The sequence below is a fragment of the Phycodurus eques genome, chromosome 22 (assembly GCF_024500275.1).
Source record: "Phycodurus eques isolate BA_2022a chromosome 22, UOR_Pequ_1.1, whole genome shotgun sequence".
Taxonomy (NCBI): domain Eukaryota; kingdom Metazoa; phylum Chordata; class Actinopteri; order Syngnathiformes; family Syngnathidae; genus Phycodurus; species Phycodurus eques.
The window spans coordinates 6,488,596-6,515,039 of record NC_084546.1 but is presented as its reverse complement, the minus strand read 5'-3'; the positions used below and the strand labels follow the sequence as shown (position 1 = coordinate 6,515,039).

The window sequence follows — 26,444 nt, the reverse complement described above, 5'->3', positions numbered from 1 at the left end:
AACTTAAAAAAATGGGGGAAAAACAATTTATAATAAAAAAATGGAGCTAGGCCACTATAGTTCTCAATGGCTCAATATAAAGGGCGGGCCAGAATGAGGCATTTTCTTGACTTATTTTCATTTTTAATACATTTACACTTACTGTATTTATTACAATTACACAGATGTATTAAACTTACAACCCTGTTACCGTCCATCCGTCTGTCCTTCCTTCCTTCTTTCCCCCCCCTACTTCCTTCTTTCGTTCCTCCCGATGGCAAATGGAATCCATTCATATCCATTCATGTTCGGAATTTTGCCATTCCCTCACCTTTTGTGAGGATTGTATTAACAGTATCCAAATATTCCCCCCCCCCCCCCCCCCACCCCCCACACACCTCTTTCATGCATCAATCTCATTAGCTGCAGTGATTCATTCTCAACGAGTTTCCTTTCTAATGAAGTCAGAACCATGGAAAGTTGGCAACACTTCCGGGCAGCATTATTCCGTTCGGTATGCAACTGGCATTGAAACAGCAGTTCAGAACATTCAGAAAAAGCTTCTTCCATCTGTGCCTTTAAAAATGTATCAAATAACATGAATTCATTCAATAAACAAAGGGGAGCTTATCTTTTATGGCACAACAGTCCTTCGTTGTACTATTTACGCAACATTAAAAAGCATGCCCCGGCATGACACAGTCGAAAACAAGCGAGAGAACAGTACCCAATGATAAATGTTCCTGTTTGATCTCGCTCCTTTTCGGCTGGATTTAAAACACAGCACAGCTAGAGGCGGCGCCATCAGAACCTTTTGTGCGTCGGCTCCACAGAAGTCCCCCTTCTTCTCATGTGCGCTAATTGCCGCCAGACACACAAAAAAAGTCGAACCAGCGCACGAATGAGAGATCAAACCGGGCCGGGAAGCCCTCTGTGTTCGGGACCGGATTTACCCATGCCAGAGGGACTCTTACATAAACGGGTCAGGGGTATAAAAAAGGGACCCATTTATGCGAAGAGGCCGACGAGTAAACCAATCAGTCCAATCCACAGCAAAAAGCATAAGGTAATACATTTAAGATCAAGTCCAGTGAAGTCCCGCCATTTTAAGGTGAAAGAGAAAAGGTAAGGAGAGCTGCATTGAGTTTTGTTCGGTGGCAAAATTCATTGTTTTTTGAGTGGAAATATTATATTACTGCAGCACAAAGTATGAGGTGCACCTCACAGAGGACTTTACGGAGGTCAAGCAGCTTAGAAAAAAATTCAAGGAAAAAAAAAAGATTTAAAACCGCTAACTTCACTCCCTGTTAATGGATTGATTTGTTTGAGACGAGACTGGATGACTTCAAGGAGGCCAAAATAAAAAGTGCTTTTTATTTTTTTTTAACCTGCTTAGCTTGGCCAGGAATGGAATTCCGAACAGGATTGAGGCTGAGATGACATGATCGCTTAGATATAAACCCAAATCAAGATCTTGTTTTTCAAGCCAAACCTTAAATTAGCATGTCAAGAACAAGAAAGGTGGGAAAATACGCCAGATGATCAAAGGAATGCCTGGGCAGAAAGCAAGCTGTAACGCGGTAATAGCAAGCATTAAATAATGTCATCCAATCCTATCATTCGACATGTTTTTAGCTTCCAGGACCCTACTGAAATCGTTTCGATTTTCGCAACAAGCCTTCTGGGGGGGCTTTGACATAAAGCTCGCGAACAGCGGTAATCTGCGACGAATTGACGCCCTTCCAAAAGGGATTTGTACAGTAGTTTCAAATGTCACAAGATGGCAGCAAAGCACTTGAAACAGAGAGGACCATAAAACAGCAACACCACGCAATCGAGAATGTACACAACCATCAACCCATTTTACATAAACAACGACATTCAGTAGTTGCATTATTTAACAAAAGCATTTTTGGAGGGGGCGGATTTGGGCACGTTCGAGTTTTAACAGAATCCCTCCTCCGAGGGAATTCACACAATTACTGCAATAGTTGAACAGGGTATACTCGAAATTCTTTTGACACCAAATTCCACCTACAAAAATACTAAGATCTCCAAGTACCGCCATCATGACCGACATTCAACAAAGTAGCATAGCACGCCAAAGTGTTCATCAAAAATAAGACGGGGGTAATTTTCCTTAAAAGTAAACGTGTTATTATTTGAAGTCCTAAAATACACGACATTTTCTCCAAGATACACACGCTTGTGAGAATTAGTGAGTTTTCAAAGAGGAGATTCCAACTCTTAACGCTTATTGACATCATTTTGTGCTGCCCTAGAAGTCAAATAACAAACATCGCAATCTTAAATTCTTTGCGGAAACTTTGTTTTGCACCGACTCTGTTATTGTTTTCCACGTGGTTGCACAGCTGAATTTCATCCCAGTACCAGGAAAAATAAAAAATAAAAAATACTGACAACTCTTCTTGGGAATGAATACTTCCTTGCACAATTGAGGCACGATCTGATTGGATGTTTTATAAGTGAGCGTTCCATCCCATCAGTCCACTTGGAGGAAAATCTGGCAATGCTTTGACTAAAAACCCTTACTTGGCAAGTGGATTCGGTCACATAGTCCGTCATTACTGTATACAAAAATGCACGGTCAGAAAATGTCCTCCCAACCAAACGGAGGAGTGCTTGGAGTTTACGTTTGTTGCTGATACTGTTGAAATAAAAATGTCCTGCAGTATATCAGTGATGCTACGTGGTGGGAATGTAGGTATGTCTGGACCACTTGACTTGCAGTAAACGATAAGAAATAAGGGTGGGGATTCATGTGGAGTACATAGTTGAAAAGAAATGTGGGCTAAATTGGGGGATTTTATCAAGAAAGTGCAAGGTCTGCCTAGATAGCATTCTTAGCAACGATTTCCCTAAGCCCCCAATTACGACTATAACACAACTGTGAACATGGTCCCTGTCTGGATGAATAATACAACTATTTTATTACAATGTTATTTCAGCTTCTGAATCAGCTTCAAATCTTTCCAGACCACCAGCACGTATTATGATTATGGGAAGACATAGTACAGTAACACGAGTAAAATATTGCTCTGTATCTGTATCTTTAGTCGGATAAAAATAGAATAAATATACACCTTCCTCATAAAATAAAAATCAACAAGGAGACCGAAGCAATAGTCAAGTGATACTGTTTGACTTTGACTGCATGTCTATACAACTCAAATGTCATACAACTTATTTAATACATAGATTCATAACAAAAGAATATGCTATTGTATATTTATAATGCAAATAAAAAGGGACTAAAAGAGCAAAACACTATTCAAGTAAAACACTGTTCAGCAAATGTATAGAAAAACAACAACTTTGAATCTCTAAATGTAAAAAAAAAAATCCACTAAAAGGTACATATAATGTTATTTTTATCATCATTTATTTAATAATGAAATTTTCAAAATACAATTTAAATCTAATCAAAGTGTTTACAACATAGAAAAACAATAACATAAATGTAATAATGTTTAGACCATAATATAGGTAGCACAAAATCATCCCCAAAAGTAAAGAATATTATGAAAACATAATTTTAAAAATTAACCAAAAAAACCTAAAACAATATCCATGTCAGATACTTGTCAGTAAATCTCTATCTAAAAAAATTATATTTAATATTTATTTTAATGTTGTATTATTTATTTCATAATAAAATCAATCCAAAATATGATAAGGGTGAACACATTTGAAAATAAAAATAAATTGCATTTTTTTAAAAATAAAATACATTCCCAGCCGTTTTAAATAAGATGCTAATTCACCAGTATGAAGTCAATCTGTTGCAGACCATAGTATAAATATTTAAAATGATCCAATATTACTACAAAAAGTAGTAACAAGGATACAGTAGCCTATAGGATATACACCACTGAATATAGATGGAGGCGTGTAGTCCTGTCATGGTTTGAAACCCCGCCCACTCCCTATTTAAACCCGCAATGTCACCAAAAGGCGCTCAGAGAACTTGATCTTGACCACTTGGATACAACAGCAGCAACACCTGAGACAAGGTAAGAATTTGAATGGGTTGTTTTTAACAGGAGCTTCCATTTCACTCAATTTAGGGACTTTATTTTTTATTTTTTGCCATTGACTCATCATCTTTTTCTTCCCCTCATAGTTTTGCACTTTTACCTACCAAGCCTGGAAAGTCCAACCAGTCATCAACTTTTTGGGGGATTTTTTTTTTTTTTTTTTTTTTTTTACTGTTGTTGCTTTTCTATAGCACTTTATCCCACTTTTTCCTTTTTTGTTTGTTTGGGATTAAAACGTCACTGAACCGGTGCGGTGTCACCCCCCACCCCACCTCCGTCACCAGAGCGGGTGCAGCGGCAACCTTGGCCCAGAGATGCGATCCCTTCTGCCGCTTACGGTCTATTGCGTCAGCCTGGTGTGCTTCCAGTCGCTGTTGGCGGAGGAGCTCTTCAGGTAAGAAGACGTTACGTGCCCCCTGGCTTCTCATTGGTGGAAAAACGCCATTTAAGACTTCCGGGTTAAACATTTTAAGACTGCATCACATGCTGTGTATTACCGCGTCGAGCCTCTAATTGTCAATTTGGCATCATTGAGAGCTCTGGCTTTATTTTCCACTTCTTATAATTCAGAACCAAATATTCTATGATTGGATATGTCTTCTTGGAATGTTTTTTTTTTCTCTCCAACATTTGAAGTGGTGCGGCTCAAGTTAGGCAAAGTGGAACTGTGTTTTATCGAGTTCTTTTGTGCTGTCGAGCAGATAATGTACTTATAGATAGCAGGGACTGCAAGGTCAAGTAAAAAGACTTTTTGTCTACTAAAGTCAGTACAAAAAGGTCACTGACTGAATTCAAAAGCATGATTGGGAACATTTTTATTACTGAATAAAATTGTTATACATATATATATATATATATATATATATATATATATATATATATATATATATACATATAATGCTGCCCCATACAAATTTCAACCCTATATATATATATATAGGGTTGACATTTTTATTTTTTTATATATAGGGTTGAAATTTGTTTCGGGCAGCATTATAATAATAGTAATATCAAAATAAAACCATACACTAGGTCGTCTTCATGTAAAGAGACTCGCCTCCCAGGCTCAAGATGGCGACCAGTCTGGGGTGTGGCCCAAAGTCAGTTGGGATCACCTCATAAGGTGATCATGGAGTTTAATGCTTTTTGATTGTGTTTTAGTGAGTGGAATTTTACCTCCCACGATCCCATAGAGGAAAAAAAAAACAAAAAGCAAGGAAACCAGTTTTTCTAAATGGGAACATACCGGCAGAGGATTATTGTGCTAGTAACATATACCGGGTGACACCTGTATTTGTACTTTTCCATCCCGAAGAAACACACACGCACAGTGAATGAAGCCTGCGACACTTGTGTGATGATGCTGGAAAGAATGTTGATGTGTGTGATTGCCCTCTAGTGGAGAATTTGAGATTGGCTCGAGTTTGTCTGAGTGAATGTTCAAATTCCACCAGTTTGATATTTTACAGCAATAAAAAAAAAAAATACCCCAAATGTCATTTTTTTTGTCCCTGAAATGTGATGGAATTTCCTTAAGTGTTCCAAAATTCATTAAAAAAAATAAAAAAATTTAAAATGTCATTCTTTTGTTTCAGTTTTTTTAATGGGACAGTGAACTAACCTGAGAACTGTCTTGTGTTTCCACCACATTTGCACAGGTTCTCACAAAATTGGAAAAAAAATAAAAATAAAAAAATGGCAGAAAGATTGCACAAAAAAATATATAGAATTCACTTTCAAAACAGTCCAAGTGATGCATGTGTCATTTTTTGCAATGGTGTTGACGGCGGAGTTCTAAACAGTCCTGAGAACTGTCTGTATTTCCACCACATTTGCACGGGATCCCGTAAAAAAGGCACAAAAATTGCCTAAAAATCTAGAATTCAAATCATAATCATGTATAATGTGCTTTGTCGCAGATGACTGCGATGTTCGCGTCTTTTAATACATGTCAAATGTTTAATAAATCGTAGTGTGAGTCTGTAAACGTTTTTGGCCTTGTGCTCAAAGAGTTTTCTGTGCAGTTCCACGCAGGCTCAACTATGCCCCACGTCAACAGAGTTGCACTCACCGAGGTGGGGTTCGCCACTATTTTTATGAAGACTTCACATTCAATTACAGTCGCTCCTCCACCTCTCATAAATGCCCCGTGTCTGGCTTTCATTAGGATAACACACATTGTCCCACAGAGCACATTCTGTTCTGTTTAAACACTGACTGATAATGACAAGGGACGGCCTCATCTTTTTTTTTCTTTCTTTCTTTCTTTCTTTTTTTTTTTTTTTTTTTTTTTTTTTTTTTTTTTACTCTCCGCACAGATGATGAGCATACCTGAGCTTGGACGTCTGTGCTTCTTAAGTCCACGTTGTACCTTTGTCCTGATAAGGACACGACATAAAAAAAAAAAAAAATAAATAAAAAATCTTTGGGAAAAACCACCCCAAGGCGCATTAGGAGAAATAGCAACTTGGCGTTATATAACATGGAAGAGAAAAAGTGTATTGAGCTGCTAAAGTTAAATATGACTTTTGTGAAGAACTGAAAATCAGGCTTCACAGTTCAAATTCCAGAAGTTGGAGGCAGCCAATGGCTTCAAAACAAGAAGACATGTAAACGTTTATCTGCAGCCTTTTCCCTCAACCAATAATGCCCAAACATCTTTTTTTGGGACAGAATGCAGTTCATTTCAATATTTTCAAGGTTCCCAGGCACTGATGGGATACCCTTGACGAAATATTTACCCGAGGAACAGATTAAATGAATGACATAGACTGGTTTGTTGAAATTGTGTCGCAATCTACTCGGCACGTGCCTTTCGTCTCTTTCGGTTTTATTTGTGTTCTGACCGGTTGAGATTTCATCAAGGAAAACCGAGAACATTACCGTTTGGGGAATCTCAGATTTGTAGCATGTTCTACTCAGGGGATGTATGCATGGCTCTGCGGGGGTCCATCAAATTGGATGCGGGTTTAAAGTCGAGGCGGGGGAAAAAACTGCAACAAAACAGGTGGGAGAATTCCAATGTGGATTAATGGCTGAGACCTAAATCCCCCCTCACTTTCCAAAGGTCCTAAAAGAGCTGATTTCCGCTCAATACAGAAAGCAAAGATACAGTTAGCAGCATTAACTAACAAAACAAACCCCCCCCCAACGCCCCCCCCCAAAAAAACAACAACATTGCATGGAGGAAAAAAAAACAATAACATAATCACCCTTGCCTTGGTGGAGGTTGACTTGCCGGAATTCCTCAAGAAGCAGACTACACTGTAACAGGCACCCAGAAGTAGCCTGCTGCCACCAAACAGAAGAGGCTGCACGACAAACACTTGAATAAATAAACACCACACCTCACCTCAAATAGGCCCCTCCTTTTTTTACTTCATCATCATAATAGCAAAGCCCATCTTTTCGTTATTTTCCAGGTAACTGGAAGTAGCCTGCTTCCTAACAAACAGATGAGCCTGCACAACATACTGTACACTTACCCCATTTTCTCAAACAGCAGGCTACTCTCTAATAGACACATAAATACATAAACGCCGCACCTCAAATAGTCATCTTTTTTTAACTTCATTTAATAATAATACTTTAGCCAATTGGCCTTAGTGGAGGTCGAGTTAACACATTACCTGAAACCGCAAGCTATGATGTAAAAGACACCCAAATAAACGCTACACCTTAAATATACACACTTTTTATTTCCTTGATTATCATCATCTGGTCAGTGTCCCCTCTGAACCAGGAAGTAGCATGCTAACTAACAAAGAAATTAATAAAACAAAGGCATTACTTTTGTTCAAAAACTTCAAAGCTGTAATACAGTAGTCACTCAAATAAACGCCTCACCTCAAATAAACACCTCCTGTTTTTCTGTCAGGAATATTACAAGGTGCTGTAATTACCTTTATTATGGTAAGTGGTTAAGCCACGTGTTGCGGTTGACCTTGTTACTACTATGAAATACAAAACACCTTACCCCCAATAGATGCCCGGTGCTTTCTGGAATTGAGTAAATAAACAACAAATCTAACAGTTTTGCCAATGAGTGTACATGCAGTAAATGTATACATTCACAGCAGTCTGGCTTGTAGAAAATAAATCTCGCACTACCTGTTATGAAATCCTGCTTACTCGGCTGCTGTTTCAAAAAGAAATAACCTTTCCCTTATTAATGGTACTCGGTGCTGACAACAAGCACGCCGCTGTTTTCCTGTTGGTCTGGGATTACAAATTTATGCGACACATTTCCCAGCCATTAGGACTGAGCTTTGTTAATATTCAGATCCTTGGAATCAAGTACTGCATCTACTGCACTATGATATACAGTTGGACAATTGTTTGATTAAGTTTAAGGGAGCCTTGTAGGATTCACTTTTTTCATTATCTCACTTTGCCTGTTTATTTCCCCCCTCATTGTGTGTGTGTGTATATATATATATATATATATATATATATATATATAATTGTAATTGTTGTCTTGAATTTATTTTTAAATAAATACATTTTCTTTCATTTTATTATTGTATTAAGTGCATTTTCTGTCCGCATTGTAGGAATTATGCACATTACTCTAAATATATTTTTTCAATGTATAATTTTAAATATTTTTGAATCATTTAATTTACAATAAAAACATTGTATTGCATTTTTCTTTCATTTTTTTTATTGTTTAATGTTTATGAATTATGTGCCTTTTTTGTAGTTACATTAAAAAGGGTCACTTAGTCCTCCAATAAAACAAGAGGCTTCATCATTACAAATGGGTCTATTTGACCCAAAATGCAGTATAACAGGAGGGCCAAATGGTAATATTGGGTCAACTTGACCCACAATATAACAGGAGGGTTAAATTGTACAAATGGGTCAATTTGACCTGCAATATACTGTAGTTGGAGGATTAAAAGTTCACAATGGGTCGATTTGACCCGCATTACAACAGGAGTGTTGAACAGCAAAAATGGGTCAATTTGATCCCAATATAACGGGCAATTAAAAGTTAAAAAGTTAAAAATATAAAAGGAGGGTTATAGGCTATGAGAGGGTCAATATGACCCGTAATATAAAAAAAAAGGACTGTTAAATAGATGACCATGACTACGGGCATGGCATTGACTACAGGATGGCCATTATTAAAGTAAATAGCTGTAATTTTATGATTCCATAATGTTTTTTATATCTTTAGTTTCTATTGATTGATGATGTTACGATGATTTCATGTATTTTAATCTATTTTTTATCTTGCTCAGAATTATTAGACAATAATTCCAAATGATCCACTATACAAGGGTGTAAAATAAACCCATTTTCCAGTTGAAATGTACAGTAAGTGTCGCATGCGGTGATGTGGCCGTGGCTCACCGGCTCCGTCCTGGAAATATCGCGCTCAAGATGCCACAATTATTTATTCACCGTGCCACCGCTGCTACAAGTGGCTAAAATAAACCCCAGGAAAGCTTCACGTTTCAGCGAGGAAACCACAGAGCAGCAGGAGACACGTGTTGTGTCTCACGTCGTCCCAAGTGGAATTCTTGTCTGCTTTATAATATGATCAAATGCGGTTGCCTCCTCTGAGAACACACTGCTTTTTTTTTTTTTTAGGATTCCTCCCTATTTATATATATATATATTTTTTTTTTATTTATTTTTTTTCCCCTCGTCATCCATTGGCTGCCAGGCAACTGTGCACTGCTGGATCTACTTGTCCCACTGTGCTGCATAAACATAGACAGTAAAAAAGTGAAAAGCTTCCAGTGTGTTTGTCAAACAGTGAACAGATGGCCAGACTTTGTTTGCCGAACTGGATGTCAGCTTGTACGCCGCAATGTAGAACATTAGAACAGGTTCATTAGCCTGATGCGCTTTCACCGAAACCCGCAGAGCTTAGGCATGTTATATGTCCTGGAAAAAAATATTCCAGTAATGCTTTTTCAAGAACTCTCTGAAAATGTATTTCATTGGAAGAACTCAGAATGACTGACAAACATCCTCATTAAAACCATTAGATGGTGTACAAAAACACAAAAAACCAAAACAATATTGGCCGTGATTATTTTTGTTTTGTTGCCAGTTCGACTCATTTGGAATTAGTTTTTGTTGTTGGTTTTCTTGGTATTTTTGTGTTCAATGTAAACTTAATAGTTTGTAATTAACTAATATTGGACAAGAAAAAAACTAAAAATGTAAATATTAAAAAAATATTTCCAATACATAAACACATGTTTGTTTACCTGCTTTTTTTTTTGCCCAATCAGGGCCAGTGGGAAAAGTGTAGGAGTTTAACCCTTTTTAACTTTTGGTGCTATAAAATATCACCCTTTTAACCCTCCTCTAACCTATTGTGTCTTCTCTCCTCAGCTTGGACTATCTCAACAAGCTAACTGACTTCGAAGAGGATCCATCGTTGGTTCCTGGGCCGCAAACCGATGCCGCCAGTCCATCCGTGAAAGGGCGTCTCAGACACCTTCTGCCGTCTAAGGCGAGGAGAAGCAACCCCAGACTGGCGTGGGCGAAACCCGCCGAGCGTCCGGGAGTCAATGGGAGACCGCCGAGGACCCGTCGCCACGCCCACCCCGGCTCCCGAGGGCCCCACAACTACCCTCATCATGCCCAGCTGATGCGAGTGGGTTGCGTGCTGGGAACCTGCCAAGTACAGAACCTCAGTCACAGGCTTTATCAGCTTATCGGCCAGAGTGGGAGAGAAGACTCGTCCCCTATTAATCCCAGGAGCCCCCACAGCTACGGATGAACGACCCCCCCACCCTCACCTCCCCAAAAAATTCTTTATTTATCTCTCTAATGTATTAGTCGGGTATTACACTACATGTCACCTGGATCACTACTGTGCCTCTTTACTTTTCGGGCCAATTATTCAATTTAGCACCTCACAGTTTGAGTGACCCACCACCCCGAGAATGTTGGCCTTTTTGCATAGACGGACAACCTAAGCAACCTCAGTCGGATTTGTTAATCCTGTTAATGTAAGGACAAAGGCTTGTCTTCAACTCCATCCTGTGCCTCGCTGATCCAACACCCCGAATTCTTGATTCAGCCGTCACGTTGCACTTGGTGCCAGAGTTAAATCACATTTGGACATGTTTTAAGATATAACCAAGAGCATTCAGTAGACTACGGCCAAGGCCAGATTGGGGTTGGTTGATCCAGGAAACGCTCTTCCTAAGAATGTGGATGTCGGATCAAATTAAAACTGAAAAAAGATGGAAACTGTGTTTTATGGAAAACCCTTTGAGCATTGATTTGATTTCCTCGATACCTATCTCCTAATATGCTCTTTGTCCTCACTAGTAGGTCAATTCAGGACACTAGTAGAATGACCGTGTTTTGGCCTACTAGTACACAATTAAAACTTACTCGTAAACTACTGTGTAGGGATATCGAATAAATGCTCAAACGGCTTTCCATAAAGGTTGAGGTCCATGTACTAGTACGCTCTTTAAACTGCCTAGTCGGAAGATTTTGCATACTCGTAGGACAACTACATGTTTAAAGTGAGGAGAAACTACTAGTGGGCATTTTAGTGCTTCTAGTAGGGTCCAGTAAGATACTAGTGCGTGACACAGGCCCACTAGTTGGGCCTAATTGTGTTACTAGTGCAGCACAGTACTTTACGAGGGAGGTTTAACTTTGTACAAGTCGGCCAAAAATGGCACCAGTACTGGAAAAAAACATGACTAATAAGACACAGTTGTTCTAATAATTTGCTGAATTGTCATACTAAGCTCGATATCAAGGATATCGATTAAATTCTGAAACGTCTTTTCTTGATGTTAGAAATTGAAGTTACAGTGGATGTTATGCCACGCCAGTGACCTAGATGGCGGTAATGAGCATTGGAAGACGGTGGACGAATGCTTAACAACAGAAGAAACTATAGTGCGCGAACATGGAAAAAAAATGAATGGGGACAAATTACAGTAAATATAAACAATTGAATGAAATAGAAAAAAAATCTAATTAAATGTAAAAAACAAATCTAATTAAATACAAAAAATAAATAAAATGGAATTAAGTAAAACCAAATTCTGGATTCAATAATAACGATAACCAATATGGAATGCTTTCTACCGTGGCAAACCTTATCCACTGTTCTGTGGAAAAGGGAGCTTAGTTTGAATTGCAACGTTTACAAAGACTGCAATATTCAAAGAGAAAGCAATAACCCGATTACGATTGCCTGGATCATTCCAGTCTTAACTACTCTCAGATAAATCAAAACAAAGCAAAACCAAAATGCTTGTGAATAAATGTATGACACAGGTCTCAATATGGCCCACAGTTAACCCCCGAGTCAAGAAAAGTGTATTGAAAGTGTATTCTAGACAAAATGTCAATAGTAATGTCGTTGACGAGTGGAGATGTGGATCTGTGCTCACGGTGTGGAAATATTAGGCCCTTTCAGGTGATTCATAAGTTCTCCCCGCAAGTCAGGACTTTGGGGTTGACGGCAGTTTATTAAAGCTGACCTTAATCTTCGCAGTCATATGCAGCAACAGCGGGAATGGGGTGGGGGGCATTCCCCAGTCTCCACACGCATCAAAATAAATACGAGCAGAGAATGCGGCTGCCACAAACTTTCACATAAGGTTCATATTTAAATAGAATGTTTCACAAATTACCTGGCAATACTTGACAAACGGAGAGATTTACTGAATGCAATCTTGGTGATCTTTCATATTCTTTATTTTCTCCTTTGCCCTGCAGAGGAGCGTTATGGCCACGGTGAGAAAGAAAAATGAGTCATATTAAATTGAAAAAGAGTCAGACTATCAAGACAGGAAAGTTATTTTGTTCAAATGCTCACGTTACAAGTAAACATGTTACAGACAAAAAGTCAGATTGTTATGAGTGTTGATGGATTCAAACCGATGCATTTGTGCAAGTAGGAATTTTGGTATTTAATTGTAAAAAATAATATTTATTTCTAACTTCAATTTAGCCCAAATTACTTAATTAACATGATGTAACAATGTGGTTTTATTCTGGTAATATGACATTATTATCAGAATTCTATTGGGTTTTTTTCAGCATGATATCACCCAAAAATACGCCTTCAATTTTATAACATGACAATTTTAATATTATAACATCATGACACAATTGTAACTTTATTTGTAGAAATTAGAAAGCATAACTTTTTGTTCATCTAAAAAAAGGCTGCGTTTGTCAATTTCGACTCGATTGACCGAGTTCATTCAGAAGTTTATTCTCGCAATGTTACAACTTGAATATCAAAACACGATTACAAAGTTTTAACTCGACTTGTAACATTAGAAAGTCTGAATTTTACGGGAAGGGTTAGAAAAAAAAATGGTTTCATCTCGTAAGATTATAATTTTATTGCCATTCTTTACCCCCCCCCCCCCTTTTTTTTTTTTCGTATGGCCCCATTACTCCCAAACTGTTTCATCTGGATGTATTTCCCAAGGTTGTCTTTGCGATCATGAGGACACAGGGTAATACGCACCGGTTCACTAGTCTTAAATCTAATCTGTTCAAAGACTTGCGAAGGTGAAACACGCCACTCTGTCTGGTGTAATCGAGCTAATCGATGTCTTGTGAAATAGATTTGTTATTAAAAAGGCTTTTAGCACACCGACAACCCTTTGGTGAATCTCTGGAAGTTGTTTTGCAGCGCGTTTGTGTTCTCTCTTATCATTTGTTTGATGAGCGCCTCGGATCATTGTTTGAGGATATTGTTGTTGTTGCTTTTGTGACGTCGAAGACTGCGTCGCGTCAAGAGTATGGCCGCCAGTACCGTCCCCATTCACAGGACTGTCTACCGCAAACACACACAGAAAAGCATCTGGATTGTGAATGCCTTATCACAAAAGTAGTTCCTTTTTGCAAATGTCACATTTGAAATGTTTAAACGTGCCAGTGCACTCCACGTGGTGTCGGGTCGACTGTGAATGCCGTGTGTAAATATATGCCTTCAGAGGAGCTATTTAATTCAAAATGTATGTATTTAAGTTATATTTATGTGTTAATACGTGTATGTCGCCAAAGACTTATTTGTTTGCGTCATCTTTTTTTCCTCTTTGAAAATGTGACCCAATGGTAGAAATGGAAAAATGTCCATGTTCTCCACTATGTAAAATAAAGCGCTAAGCTCTACTGCATAGAGTGTACAGAGTATGATTTGTAGGTACGATGGGGCCCCCTCCACATCCGTGTACTCCCAAAATGTTAATGTTTATCATCAACTACAAAGTGTGAATTTGAGAGAATTCTTCAATTTCCTGCGCTCTACAATTACTTTTGCCGCACTTGACCAATAATCCATAGAAGGCACACCAAGTAACAAATAAGTTCTAAAGATATACCCTTTTTTCCCCTCTGCTTATAAAGTATAGTCACACATGACATGTTCTTTTTGACTGTGCCCTTGACTACTACGTGGGTCAATAACAGGCCCCCAAGTGACTGATTTCTTAATGGGGTGAAAGTCACTACAACATCACATCAGAAGACATCAGCTGACTGCAGCCAAGGTCGGCAAACGTTGCACGACTTGGAGGAGTTAATGAGTGACAGCGGCTTTAGTCAACAACAGAAGCAGTACAGGTATCGACTGCAACGCGTTTACAGCGCCAGGGTTAGATTCCGCTTCCGCTGGGAGCAGTTGACGACTCTCAGACCTGCATTTGGTTGGCGACCAGTCTAGGGTGTACCGAGCCTTTCGCCCCAAGTCAGCTTGGTGACCCGCACCCGACCGAAGCCAAACCCCATCGTCCGTGGATGGAGTTTATACGGTCAACTCACTCACAACGCTTTGCTAAAATCAGAGGCCAACTCACAATTGCTCAGGATATTTCACAAATGACTGCTTTTCGTGACGATGTCAGACAACTTCCACCCATCTTCTTTCGCAATGTACAGTGGTCGCTCCACTGTCAGTCACCGCGGCGACTTCAGTTTTTGAGACACGATTTGTTGTTGTTGTTGTTTTTGTCTTGATGTGCTCAGGTGGCAGAAATTGTACACAAAGCAGCAGTTTGACAGATAGTGAACTATTCTTCCAAAAAGTTGCTTGCGTCAAGCTGTTTATTGCTGCTCCACATTACACATTACGAAAAGTCCACTAGCTTTAAAGTCATTAAAGCAGGAAAACCATTAAAGCAGCAAAATGAGTGGTGGCCTTTCTGTTTTGTTTTTTTTGCATTGCACTGTAATTAAAATATTGTTTTGACGTATGTACCTACGTGTTTCTAACTTTGAAAAAAACGGTGAGGTTTCGAAAGGGAACAGCAAAACACTTGAGCTTATTATCACCAATCGGACGTCTTTTCCTCATCAAAGGGATAGGATGTTCGATCGTAATCTCCGACACGCAACAAAGATGCAACCTTGCAACAATCGGTATGACAATCGTCATAATTATCAAAGGTGCTTGCGCACCATTGCGCAAAGACAAATACGTCTCGTCGCGCGACCAAGGTGTGGCAAGTTTGCAAGAGACCGACACACACGCACGCACAGGTTTTTTTGAGGGGTTTATTCAACATTTTCTGAACGAGCCGGATTGTTGCTGCGGTGTTGCATTCAGGTTCCCCCGTTGACTGGGGACTCTTCCATCCAGAGGAGGAAGGAAGGACAAAGGGCAGTTATGACTGCTTTATTCAACACACGGCAAAGCAAGTATGTATACGGGCGTTGTTTTGATGCCAAAATGTGTATATTTTTGTTATTGAGATCATCAATCATACGGGAGTTCCTGGTGGTCATTTGTGCCTGATGTTAGGCACCATAATCCACACTACCGGTTACTGACCATGTTCATTAAAAATAATCCTCAACTGTATTTTTGTGATGTTTTGATTACATATTTAATGAGTAAATTGTGTTTTTGGAATAAACGGAAAGGGGGGGGGGGGGGGGGGGGGGGAAGGTATTTGCTGGTAATGCAAGACGAGACAAGGCAAGACCGGACAAGATATCGTCCCAAAGGAATGTTTTGGTTTGAGGATTAATCATTAGAATAGTGCCTGAGAATGATCTCATTCATCTCTAGGTCATTTCCTTCTCAGGGCATGGACTGTTCTGTTTGTCTTAGAAGAAGTTTCGCCTCTCGTCCGAGCAGGCTTCATCAGTTACATGCAACAACCCTGAGTAGGCCTACCCCAAAAAATGATTTAGGCTAACTCGCATGAACCGATGAAGCATGCTCAGATGAGGCAAAACGTCTTTAGACAACCAGAACTGTTCAGTTGCGATAGTTTAATACCCTGAGAAAGATGCGCTCTTGTGGTTGACAGGACTGCTTCGCATTCGTGAGGTTACGGGTTCAAATCCGATTGTGTTCCGACTTACTCAAAGATGCATGTTATTCTCATTGAATTGAAAACTCTGAATGGGTCCGCAGTTGTGAAAGTGAGCGGTTTGTCTATATGCGCCGTGTGATTGTCTGGCGACCAGTCTTGTCCCAAAAGTCAACCTGGAATAGACCCCAATGAGGACAAGCAGTATTGAAAAGGGGATGGATGGAATAAAGTAACGATGCAATACATAGGAGACCAGTGACGAGAGGAATAACAAACAACTCTTAAAAGACAAAAGAAATCATGAGATGCCTTTAGTGCTATGATCTTCCAGCGATCACCATTGCACCATCATGATTTTGAAAGCCCATCCCAGCTAATGTAAGGCACTTGACCATATTGGACATGTCACTATAGAGCAATCGAAAGTGGAAGGTGGGGTCACGAACAGTTTTGATGGTGACATTTGCCGTATTGTAAAAATGAATGGTAGGGTTGTACACCATTCTGATGTTAGAATTGCAAAATGTAGTTGTGATGTAGAATGTATATTAGGTTCATAATTCATTCTGACATTATCCAAAATGTATGGTGGGAGGGCATAAACTCAGCGGATTGGCTGACGAACGGTCAATGCAGCTTGAAAATGCTCCAGCTCAACCGCAGCCTTGATGAGGACAAGTTGCATGGAAAATGGATGGATGGTGTCATAAACAATTAAATATTGCAACATGAGCATTGTAAAATGCATCCTGGGGTCGTAAATCACTGAGCCATTGTGATTGCATTGGAAAATGGATGGTGAAGGTCATAATGGAAAATGGTTAATGGGGTCACAAACTATTTTGATAGTCGTTAGTATTATAAATGGCATTGTGTGGTTCATAGGTCTTAAGTGGTCCCAAATAAAATGGATGTTTTACATATACTGCATGTGACAAGAGTGTATTATGAGCCTGTTGGTGTCATTTGTGCCCCCGCCTGTTCCAGCATGTCCCATAAGGTGCAGAATCAGGGCGCCGCCAGCGTCCAAATAGAGGAAGCCAAAGCAACGGACAACAGGCCTCCCAGGACCAATCTGTTCTCCTTCTCCAACCTGAAGAAAGTGGACAACACCGACACCCAACGCCTCACCCAACTCCCACGCCAGGCTGCTGTCAACCTGGAGTTCAACGACCTGTCTTACATCATCCAGGAGGGGACCGTTTGTAGGAAGACAGGTGATGGAACATCACTAGCATTTTAGAGAAAGGATGTCTATCATAATGACGAGAATTCAGACCAATTTTAGAATTAATGAATAACCGTAGAATAATAATCAGAATATCCAGAAAATTCAAGGGAATTTTAGAATTACCTTTCCAAAAATTGTGCGTCACAATAACCTGAAAAGTCCATCATAAGAACGAGAGAATGGCTATCATAATCACTAGACAAATCAGATCTATAAAATAATTCCCCCAAACTGTCCATTGTAATAACCAGAAAATATCCATCATGATCAGAACCTAAAAATCTGAGAAGCAATCCCCTTAACTGTCCGTTATAATCAGAGAATGAATGTTCATCATAATCACCAGAGAATTCAAATCAATTTAAATGTTACCCCCAAAACTGCCCCATAATAATAATGAGGGTGTTCATCATCATAACCAGAGATTGACCTTTACTATCACCAGAAAAAAATTTGAAACAATTTAGACAGATTAGCCTAAAACTGTCCATAATAACCAGAGAATGAGAGAATGTCGTCATCATTGCCAGAGAATTCAGATCAATTTGAGAATTACCCCAAAACTGAAGATTTTCATCAGAATAACCACTGAATGTTCATCAAAATACACTGAGAATGTCCATTATCACCAGACAATTCAGAGCAGGATCAGAAGCACCAGATGTTCATCATATTAAACAGAAGTTGCATGACATACTTAACCGTGTACGAAAGAATCTTTTTATAAAAGGGAAAAAGTATGTAAATATGTTCATCATAACCAGATAATGATGCTTATTCCTCTTCATCAGGTTTCAAAACGCTCCTGAGTAGTCTATACGGACAATTTAACAGCAAAGATCTCACCGCCATCATGGGACCCTCTGGAGCTGGGAAGTCCACCATGATGAACGTCCTGGCCGGATATAGGTAAAACCAGAGTACACAAAATCCCAGAAAAATTCAGTTTTGCTACAATAATCTGGACAACAGGAAGTCAGGCATGAGGGGCAAAATCCTGGTGAATGGTCGCCCGAGGGACTTGACAAAATTCCAGAAGATGTCTTGCTACATCATGCAGAGCGATATCTTGATGCCTCACCTCTCGACAAAGGAGGCCATGATGGTAAACATATTCATTAATATGAAAAAAATAATTCAGGTTTTCCGTGATGACCTGTTAACTTCTTTGGGCTTTAGGTGGCTGCCAATCTGAAACTCAATGAAACCATGGCGGTGAAAAAGAAGATTGTAAGCACCCCCCCCCCCCCCCCCCCCCCCCCCCAGCTGTTACACATTTTTAGATTTAGTGCCAGTTGATATTGAGGGCTAATAATTGTTGTTTCACAGGTGACCGAGGTCCTGACCGCTTTAGGCCTTATGAGCTGCGCTAAAACGCGTACCAACAATCTCTCGGGGGGGCAGTCTAAAAGATTGGCCATTGCCCTCGAGCTGGTCAACAATCCTCCCATCATGTTTTTCGATGAGCCCATCAGGTATGACATCACACTTTGCGTAATCTCAACCCCAAATTAAACATTCCAGGTCATATATGGCCCATGTCTACTGAAGTGAATTTTAGGTCTAGCCGTGTGTGTTAAATGAAGGTGGAAATGGTGGGAATTTTGAAACCGTGAAACTGTACATGCCATAAATTATTGTATTTTGGGGGGACTGTGATAACTATATTCAAGGGGGTAAAAATGTCTTGAGAATGAAAATGATGGCGTTCGTCTGACTAACGAAAGTCAGAAGGTAGGAAGGCAGAAGACCAATAACTTACTTTTGAACAAGAATACAGCAATGTTTTAGTCCAGTGGCCCTCAACAGCTGTCACCCTGGGAACCACATTTTCCTGTGGTTGCTAGGTCGTGACCCACTATTACAGAAGGTGGGAACAATAAAACAATTTGGATTCAAACATAGCATCGGAAAACATTTTTAAACATAACTACTCATCGATCATTATTTAAAGTGCCTTTCAGAGCACCTTATTAAATTGAGGATGAATGTAACTGCAGATTAAAACTAACACTTTTTTACACAGTCTTGATTTATAAATTATTTACCAACTGTCCGCGTCCATCAGTTTTATTCTACGTGTAGACAGACGAAAATTGGGTGAAATTACCTTGAGTAGCCTTATTCAAAAATGAAGGGTGTAATACACTTCTAAAATACTATTCCTTTGAAAATTTAAGAAGGAATTTTATAATAATAATAATAATCATAATACATTTTGCAGAGATCTAATAGACAACTATTAAAAGGATATTCTTGACCCGCAAGCATGGGAAATGAACAGTATGTAAAATTTTAACAGTCCTGATTTCATACCCCCCCCACCCCACATCTCAGTGGTTTAGACAGTGCAACATCCGTCCAAGTTATCTCTCTCCTGAAGTGTCTGGCTAATGGAGGCCGGACAATCATCTGCACCATTCATCAGCCCAGTGGCAACCTCTTTCAGATGTTTGACAAGGTAAATTCCATTACCCATGCAAGCAGATTGGTTTTGTAGAATTTGAGATTTGTAGTCTTGGTCTAATGTAAGGGACTCTGGAGATCAGTCAAGATCAAAAGTGTGGGGGCAGCAGTTGTTTCGTGACTAATGACTGGTCTCGGATATCACCAGGGTTATTACGGCCTCAAAACAGTGACAGATTCTCACATCTTGCCAATTAATTAACCTGGTCTTAATGTGAAGTGTAAAGGTGGACCCGGCATTTATTCGGCTGCATTTTATGACAGCGACAATTGATTTCAACTCCAAAGGGCTGTGGGCATCGAGTCTTGGGTGTGAAACTCTTGTCACGGTTCTGCATTGGGACAGCTAATAACTACATTGTATTGACTTCACCCCCCTCCCCATACCCCCATCATACGTTACGTGATGACCATGATAACCAACAGACCGTACCACTACTAAGAGGGTACTCAATGGTAGTGGTAGGGTAAAATTAGTTACATTGTACCCCTTTTGGAGGAAAGTTGGTGATTAACCCTGTTCTTTTCCCACAAGCTGTACATCCTCAGTCAAGGACAATGCATATATAGGGGTACAGTCCCCCACCTCATCCCTCACCTGAACAACCTCAACCTCCATTGCCCGAAGTATCACAATCCGGCCGATTTCAGTGAGTACCGAACGAGACCTTAAATTCCGCGTCTGGCTTTAGTGACGGTTCCAAACCCGCTTTATCCCTCCAGTCATTGAGGTGGCGACAGGAGCACATGGGGACATGCAGGCCGTGTTGTTTCAGGCCGCTCATGGCAGCCAGTGCTGCGAGGAGAGCAGGAAGAAGACGGGGGAAGATGAGGATTCTTCCGCCAACGCGTACCACTCTGTGAGTGGTCCATTATGATGTATTCACATTGTATTAAGAGTATTCACCGTTCAGTGGATTTTTGCAGTTGAGTCTGGAACATAGCCCTCGCAATGAACGGGGGTTTGCTGAATATGCAAATTGAATTGCTGTATTCTCATCTTTCAATAGGAGCAGTCAGTCTTTGAGATACAATACTTTGCCACCAGTACATTTAAACAGTTCTACATCCTCTTCAAAAGAAACTTGACGGCCATATGCAGAGACGCGGTAAATAAAATATTTACGGAAGAAAATGTTGCAACGGGATTTTTGGTATGAACTTTTTTCACGTGTATTGCAAAGATGCTGACCCATCTGAGAGTGGTCTCCCATATCCTGATCGGAGTCCTCATCGGCCTGCTTTATCTCAACATCGGGAACGACGCGCTTAGTGCATTCAACAACACTGGGTTCCTCTTCTTCTCCATGCTGTTCCTCATGTTCGCCGCTTTGATGCCCACCGTTCTCACCTGTAAGAGAATATGCGGGCTGTGCTGCTTATTGTTTGAGGTGGAAATGACTAATTTCTATCATTCGGCTTTGCTCCCACAGTTCCTCTGGAAATGTCCGTGTTTATAAGGGAGCACTTGAACTCCTGGTACAGCCTACATGCCTACTATTTGGCTAAAACATGTGCAGATATACCATTCCAGGTAAACTTTCATGATAGTCTTTTTCAATGTCGTCATGCGATGGAAAATGTGGCACTAGTTGCACGGGCCCCAACGCTGGTGTGCCGGCTCGAGGGCGGCTACGCTACCCGCTGGCGCGGGGCGACGAGCCGTCCGATTCGCCGCAGCCTCGCTACGCGCCAGGCATGGGGAGACACGGCAGAGAGACCGTAGCCCAAATAACAAGACAACTCAGGCCACGGGCTTGCTTGCGTCGTCTGACCTCGTTTTAGCCCCGCCCCAAAAATCCGGTCCACGTTTGAAAGTGAAAAAGACTTACATGCAATATCAGCAATTCAGTACTGAATTTTATGTTTTCAACACTTCAAACAGTTACTGTATTTAGAAAAAAAATAGTGATGTGGAACTGCTCCAGATGATAGATACATGGCACAGTTGCACGCAGTTATGATGCGTTTTGCTATATAATTGATGGTTTCTATAATTGTGACGTGATAGTGGTGGGATGGGAAAAACACTCCCAATCCCAACAGTGAGTTTGCACAATCTCTTTTCCAGATGATCTGTCCAATGCTGTACTGTAGTATAGTATACTGGATGACTGCCCAGCCTCCAGAGATTATTCGCTTTCTGCTCTTCATCTCCTTGTCCATGTCCATCGCCCTTGTTGCACAGTCCCTGGGGCTGCTCATAGGGGCGGCATCCCCGTCACCGCAGGTAAGCTTATCTTGAATCGCAAATGAGGTTTCCCCCTTTACAATGGCATCGTAATAATACCCCGCAGGTTGCCACCTTCGTTGGGCCGATCACAGCCATACCGATCATCCTCTTCTCTGGATTCTTCGTGAATTTCAGCACTATCCCTTATTACCTGAAGTGGACCTCTTACGTCTCCTATGTCAGGTACATCCAACTTTATTCTGTTTTATGTACAATATTTTATTGTAACATTAAAATTCATTCCGTTTTCAATAGTCTGTATTTACCCCACTATGCAGACAAAATGACACTTTTTGATTTCAGGTATGGCTTCGAGGGAGTGATCCTCTCCATCTACGGGATGGACCGCACGGATCTGGAATGTGCGCAAATGCCGTGCACCTTCCAGGACCCAAAGCAAGTCCTGGTCATGCTGGACGTGGCGGACGCAAAGCTGTACGTGGATTTTATCGTCCTGGGAATTTTCTTCATGGTCATCAGGGTGGCCACTTATCTTGTTCTGCGCTACAAAGTGAGCATGGATCGTTGAGCTCAAGTAAATGCTGCGTTGTGTGTTCACTGGGATGTTAAGACAACCATCGCTGGTCGAACTTAATTTCGGTTTGAATTCCCCATTGAAATCAATTATATTTGGTGTAATAGAATGTTACCATCATAAAACCTTTGTTGACTGGACAGTTATGTATTTGTAATTGCAAAACAAGTATAGAGCAATATTTTCCTTCAGTATTTTCATGTCTTGATTCTTACGTCTTACCCAAAGACCCTTTTATCAAAAGGTTGAACATGATGTGTATTTGTTCACGCGGCTGTGCAAAACATGTCAGTCAACGGTTTCAAAAGTGACATGCAGTGTAAAAACGTCAAACATTCTTGAACAAGACTAATGTAAGTTCTTGTAATGTATTTGTACCAGCTTATATACATAATAGGTTGTAATTGACAACCTAGTATGACGGAAGGGTAAGGACAGTAGTCTTCCATAAGAGAATTTTTTCAGTCGGACACATCTATGGGATTTTGTTTTTTTAAATATATTTTAAAAGACGTCGCATAGACACTACCAAACTAAACCACACAGGTAAGGTTGCTAATTTAGGTTCTACACGCCACATTATTACCATTGACAGCGCAGTAGCATTTCCACATTAGAATGTTAAAACATTCTCAAAGCTAATAGCTAGATTAATAAGAAACTTAATGACTTTGGTGGGTGGACAAAAATACAGCCAATTTTGCTTTGGGTCTATCTGTTGAGTATTAGCATGTTAAGCTATTTGCTGAGCGAATGGAATAAGCAAATAACTTGAAAACAAAATGGACTTTGAGAACTTATAATGGTGGGGTAAAGCGAAGGTTGCCAATCTGGTATATGCGCAACGCATTTGGCCAAATTTGTCTAAGCACTTCCTCCAGGTTTGGGTGAATGGAAAAGTGGGCTGTGACGAGCAATGACCTTTTTAGATTACAATATTGATGGAAGTCAGCTGTCCCGCTTTCCAGGTTTGGTCACGTGACGTTCTGCGAATAGTGGATTTGGCGTTGGGTCAGCATGAAAAAGGAAAAAATCCACACAGGCGGGACCGGGGATTGAACCCGGGTCCTCACAACTGTTGAGGCTGAAACACTAACCAGGCCTCCACCGTGCCGCCTGTATAATATATATAAAATATAAGATTATATATAAAACATTAAATGGAATTTCAGTTCAAATTATTTATAGGCATATTTCACAATTGTCAAGGTCAAGTCAAAAATCATATCCAGTCAAATATACATACAAAATATACTGTACGTAAAAGTAATAAAAATAAAATACACAGTATTTTGAAATCTTAAATAGTAATAGGATTATATTGATCCCTACGACTGGCTGGTGACCAGTCCAGGGTGTCCACCTTTCAATAAACACGCGCTTTGTAGTTGTGTTATGAAGGTGACATGAAAAATATGCCCACCCTTCTGCAGGAGCTCCTCTGTGGTTTGAACACTTGTGATTTGGAAACACTCGGTGCCTGGGGGTTTACTCTGTGCACGAATCGAAATCTGCTCAACGCACACTCGGGAGCACAAAAGATAAATGTGACCACACCCACATTTTGCCGGGTTGCATACGTGCAGACTCTCAGGCCTCTTGCATAAAGCCGCAACCCATTTCTCTCACTGGATTGGAAAACTGGCATCCACTACAGTGACACCCATTTTTTCCACTTTAGGCCAGTGAAACCAAAATCTAAATATCACCCAAACGTTTTCAGTACAACTTGGCTTTCATGTCTAAACATTCGCTAATTTTACATACAGCGCTGGATGCTGAAATGGCACACAGATGAGCTACTGGGTCATTGAGTTTAGTACAGAAATAGTGAAAGCTGGTCGAAATACTGGTTGAAATGAAGGTTGTTCTAATTTTGACATAGATTACTCCACTCAGCATTTCTCCTGATCAGTGTAATACTGGGCCAACACACTCCCATTTTCCACACACAATTTCACGAATCAATTGTTTCTACCAACATGTACACCAGTTCCACGTGTATCAGACAACTTCATACCAACCTGAACTTGACATCACCATGGCGTCTGTCCAACAGTCCAAAGATGCGGTCAAAGTCAGCGCAGAAAGATGAATAAACAATCGTCAGTTCCAAGAGGGGTGGAGATGGGATCCTCTTTTGTAACTGCACTACACACACACACGACACAGCGTTAAGTCACCCTCGGGCCTCTCTTGTATTTCTCTTGTATTTCTAATAGTGCAGTCTTTCTACGGTCAAGAGAGAGCTTCCTCTTCTGAACCTAAAATAGTTATTCTCAGTGGTCAACAGAGGGTATGTGCACTACTTCAAAACAAAATTGCATCATTTTCTTCATTGGAGTGCAGTAAACTATTAAAAAGACTAACATGAAATTGCTCCTGTTATGGCTTGCTTATGCCTCTTGAGCTGTGCTAAGCTAAAGCATGTGCCTGCTTAAAATAGTGCTAACAGGAATTTCTGTCGTCTATGCTAGAATAACGTCACTCTTGGCAGTGTCACCATTTTGCAAAAGCAAATAGTACTATTAAGAATTGGGGTTATCAGACGGTGGAGTTTCTTTGTCACAAATGTGCAGGAATGGACAAAACCAAAGCCTTTTATAGCTAAGGTTACCAAGTGGGCCTAGCACTCAGAATCTAACCCTAAGCCAGTGTATTAATACTAGGTACAGCAAAATATGTTTTGTTTGACATCTCATGTTGAAAATTTCAAGTCCATTCATATTTAGACTTTTTCCTCTACAGAAGACAATCAGCTATCTCATTCAGCACTATTACCCCCTCTGGTGGTCAGATAGTCTCAAAGTCTGACCTGAGTTAGTTCCTTGAGAAATTTGTAGAAATGTCTACACACCCCTGTTAAATCCCATTTTTTTATAATAAAAAAATCAATTATTTCAAAACCTTTTCAACCCTAAAATAATCTCTACGACTCAATTGTAAAAAAATTTTTTATAATAATTCATAAAAACAACTGCGATAATGTGTCAGAGTTAATCAATCACATTGAAACTCGTGTTAAATGGGAATGAGCACAATTCTGTCTATCATCTCTCTATCCTATCTATCTGAAACTAACGAGGCTCAAGGTTTAAAAATGCAACATACCCGAAAGATTCCACGCATTGCTTCGTTTGTTGTTGACTTGTGTGTTCTTTAGTTGACCCCATGAAAAACATGAGCTCATCCTTAAGACAGTAGGTCCTTTGAGATTTGAATGCAGGCGCATTAGGTAACACTTGCAGTGCCTGCGGTGGGGGAACTTGAGTGCAGTTAAAAGATGTCAACCGCAGTGTCGCAAATCAAAAGATGCTGCAGTACTGTATATAAACCATTAAGCATCATGATTATTAATTAAACCAACTATTTAAGTACCAGCTTTAATTCCACAGGTCAATAAACAGGAAGACTAACTCAGCTGACCTGGTTTGTCGGCCAAGACCTTGTGCCCGGTCCTGGTTGGTGCAGTCGTCCGAGCACCTTGTGTCTGGCGTCCCACACACTTGTAAGCCTCTTGTGTCCCGGTCGGGCAATTTGGACCTTTTCACTCACGGGTCTACTCATTTTTGTTGCCAACGGTTTAGACATTAATGGCTGTGTGTTGAGTTATTTGGAGGGGACAGTATAAAGTTACACTATAACGGACAAAATATTGAACTAT

General features: G+C 40.1%; 2 protein-coding genes across 3 annotated transcripts; both read left to right on the top strand.

The window, feature by feature from the left end:
• The first annotated feature begins 3,909 nt into the window (after positions 1–3,909).
• On the top strand, positions 3,910–14,173 carry adm2a (adrenomedullin 2a). 2 transcript variants are annotated; one of them, XM_061668158.1, is made up of 3 exons: positions 3,910–4,013; positions 4,124–4,431; positions 10,392–14,173. In XM_061668158.1, the coding sequence occupies exons 2-3, from the start codon at positions 4,352–4,354 to the stop codon at positions 10,780–10,782; spliced, it is 471 nt and encodes a 156-aa protein (XP_061524142.1). In that variant the 5' UTR covers positions 3,910–4,013; positions 4,124–4,351; the 3' UTR covers positions 10,783–14,173. The 2 variants fall into 2 exon arrangements, with proteins under 2 accessions (XP_061524142.1, XP_061524143.1); XM_061668159.1 differs by having other exon boundaries at positions 3,910–4,431.
• Positions 14,174–15,460: 1,287 nt separating this feature from the next.
• Positions 15,461–22,974, top strand: LOC133397255 (ATP-binding cassette sub-family G member 4-like). The gene is made up of 15 exons (XM_061667907.1): positions 15,461–15,692; positions 17,303–17,532; positions 18,338–18,455; positions 18,519–18,651; positions 18,726–18,776; positions 18,876–19,021; positions 19,884–20,007; positions 20,548–20,662; positions 20,736–20,872; positions 21,023–21,121; positions 21,197–21,365; positions 21,446–21,546; positions 22,084–22,242; positions 22,310–22,428; positions 22,549–22,974. Exons 1-15 carry the CDS (start codon positions 15,661–15,663, stop codon positions 22,772–22,774), a joined length of 1,959 nt encoding a protein of 652 aa, XP_061523891.1. The 5' UTR covers positions 15,461–15,660; the 3' UTR covers positions 22,775–22,974.
• Positions 22,975–26,444: the final 3,470 nt, after the last annotated feature.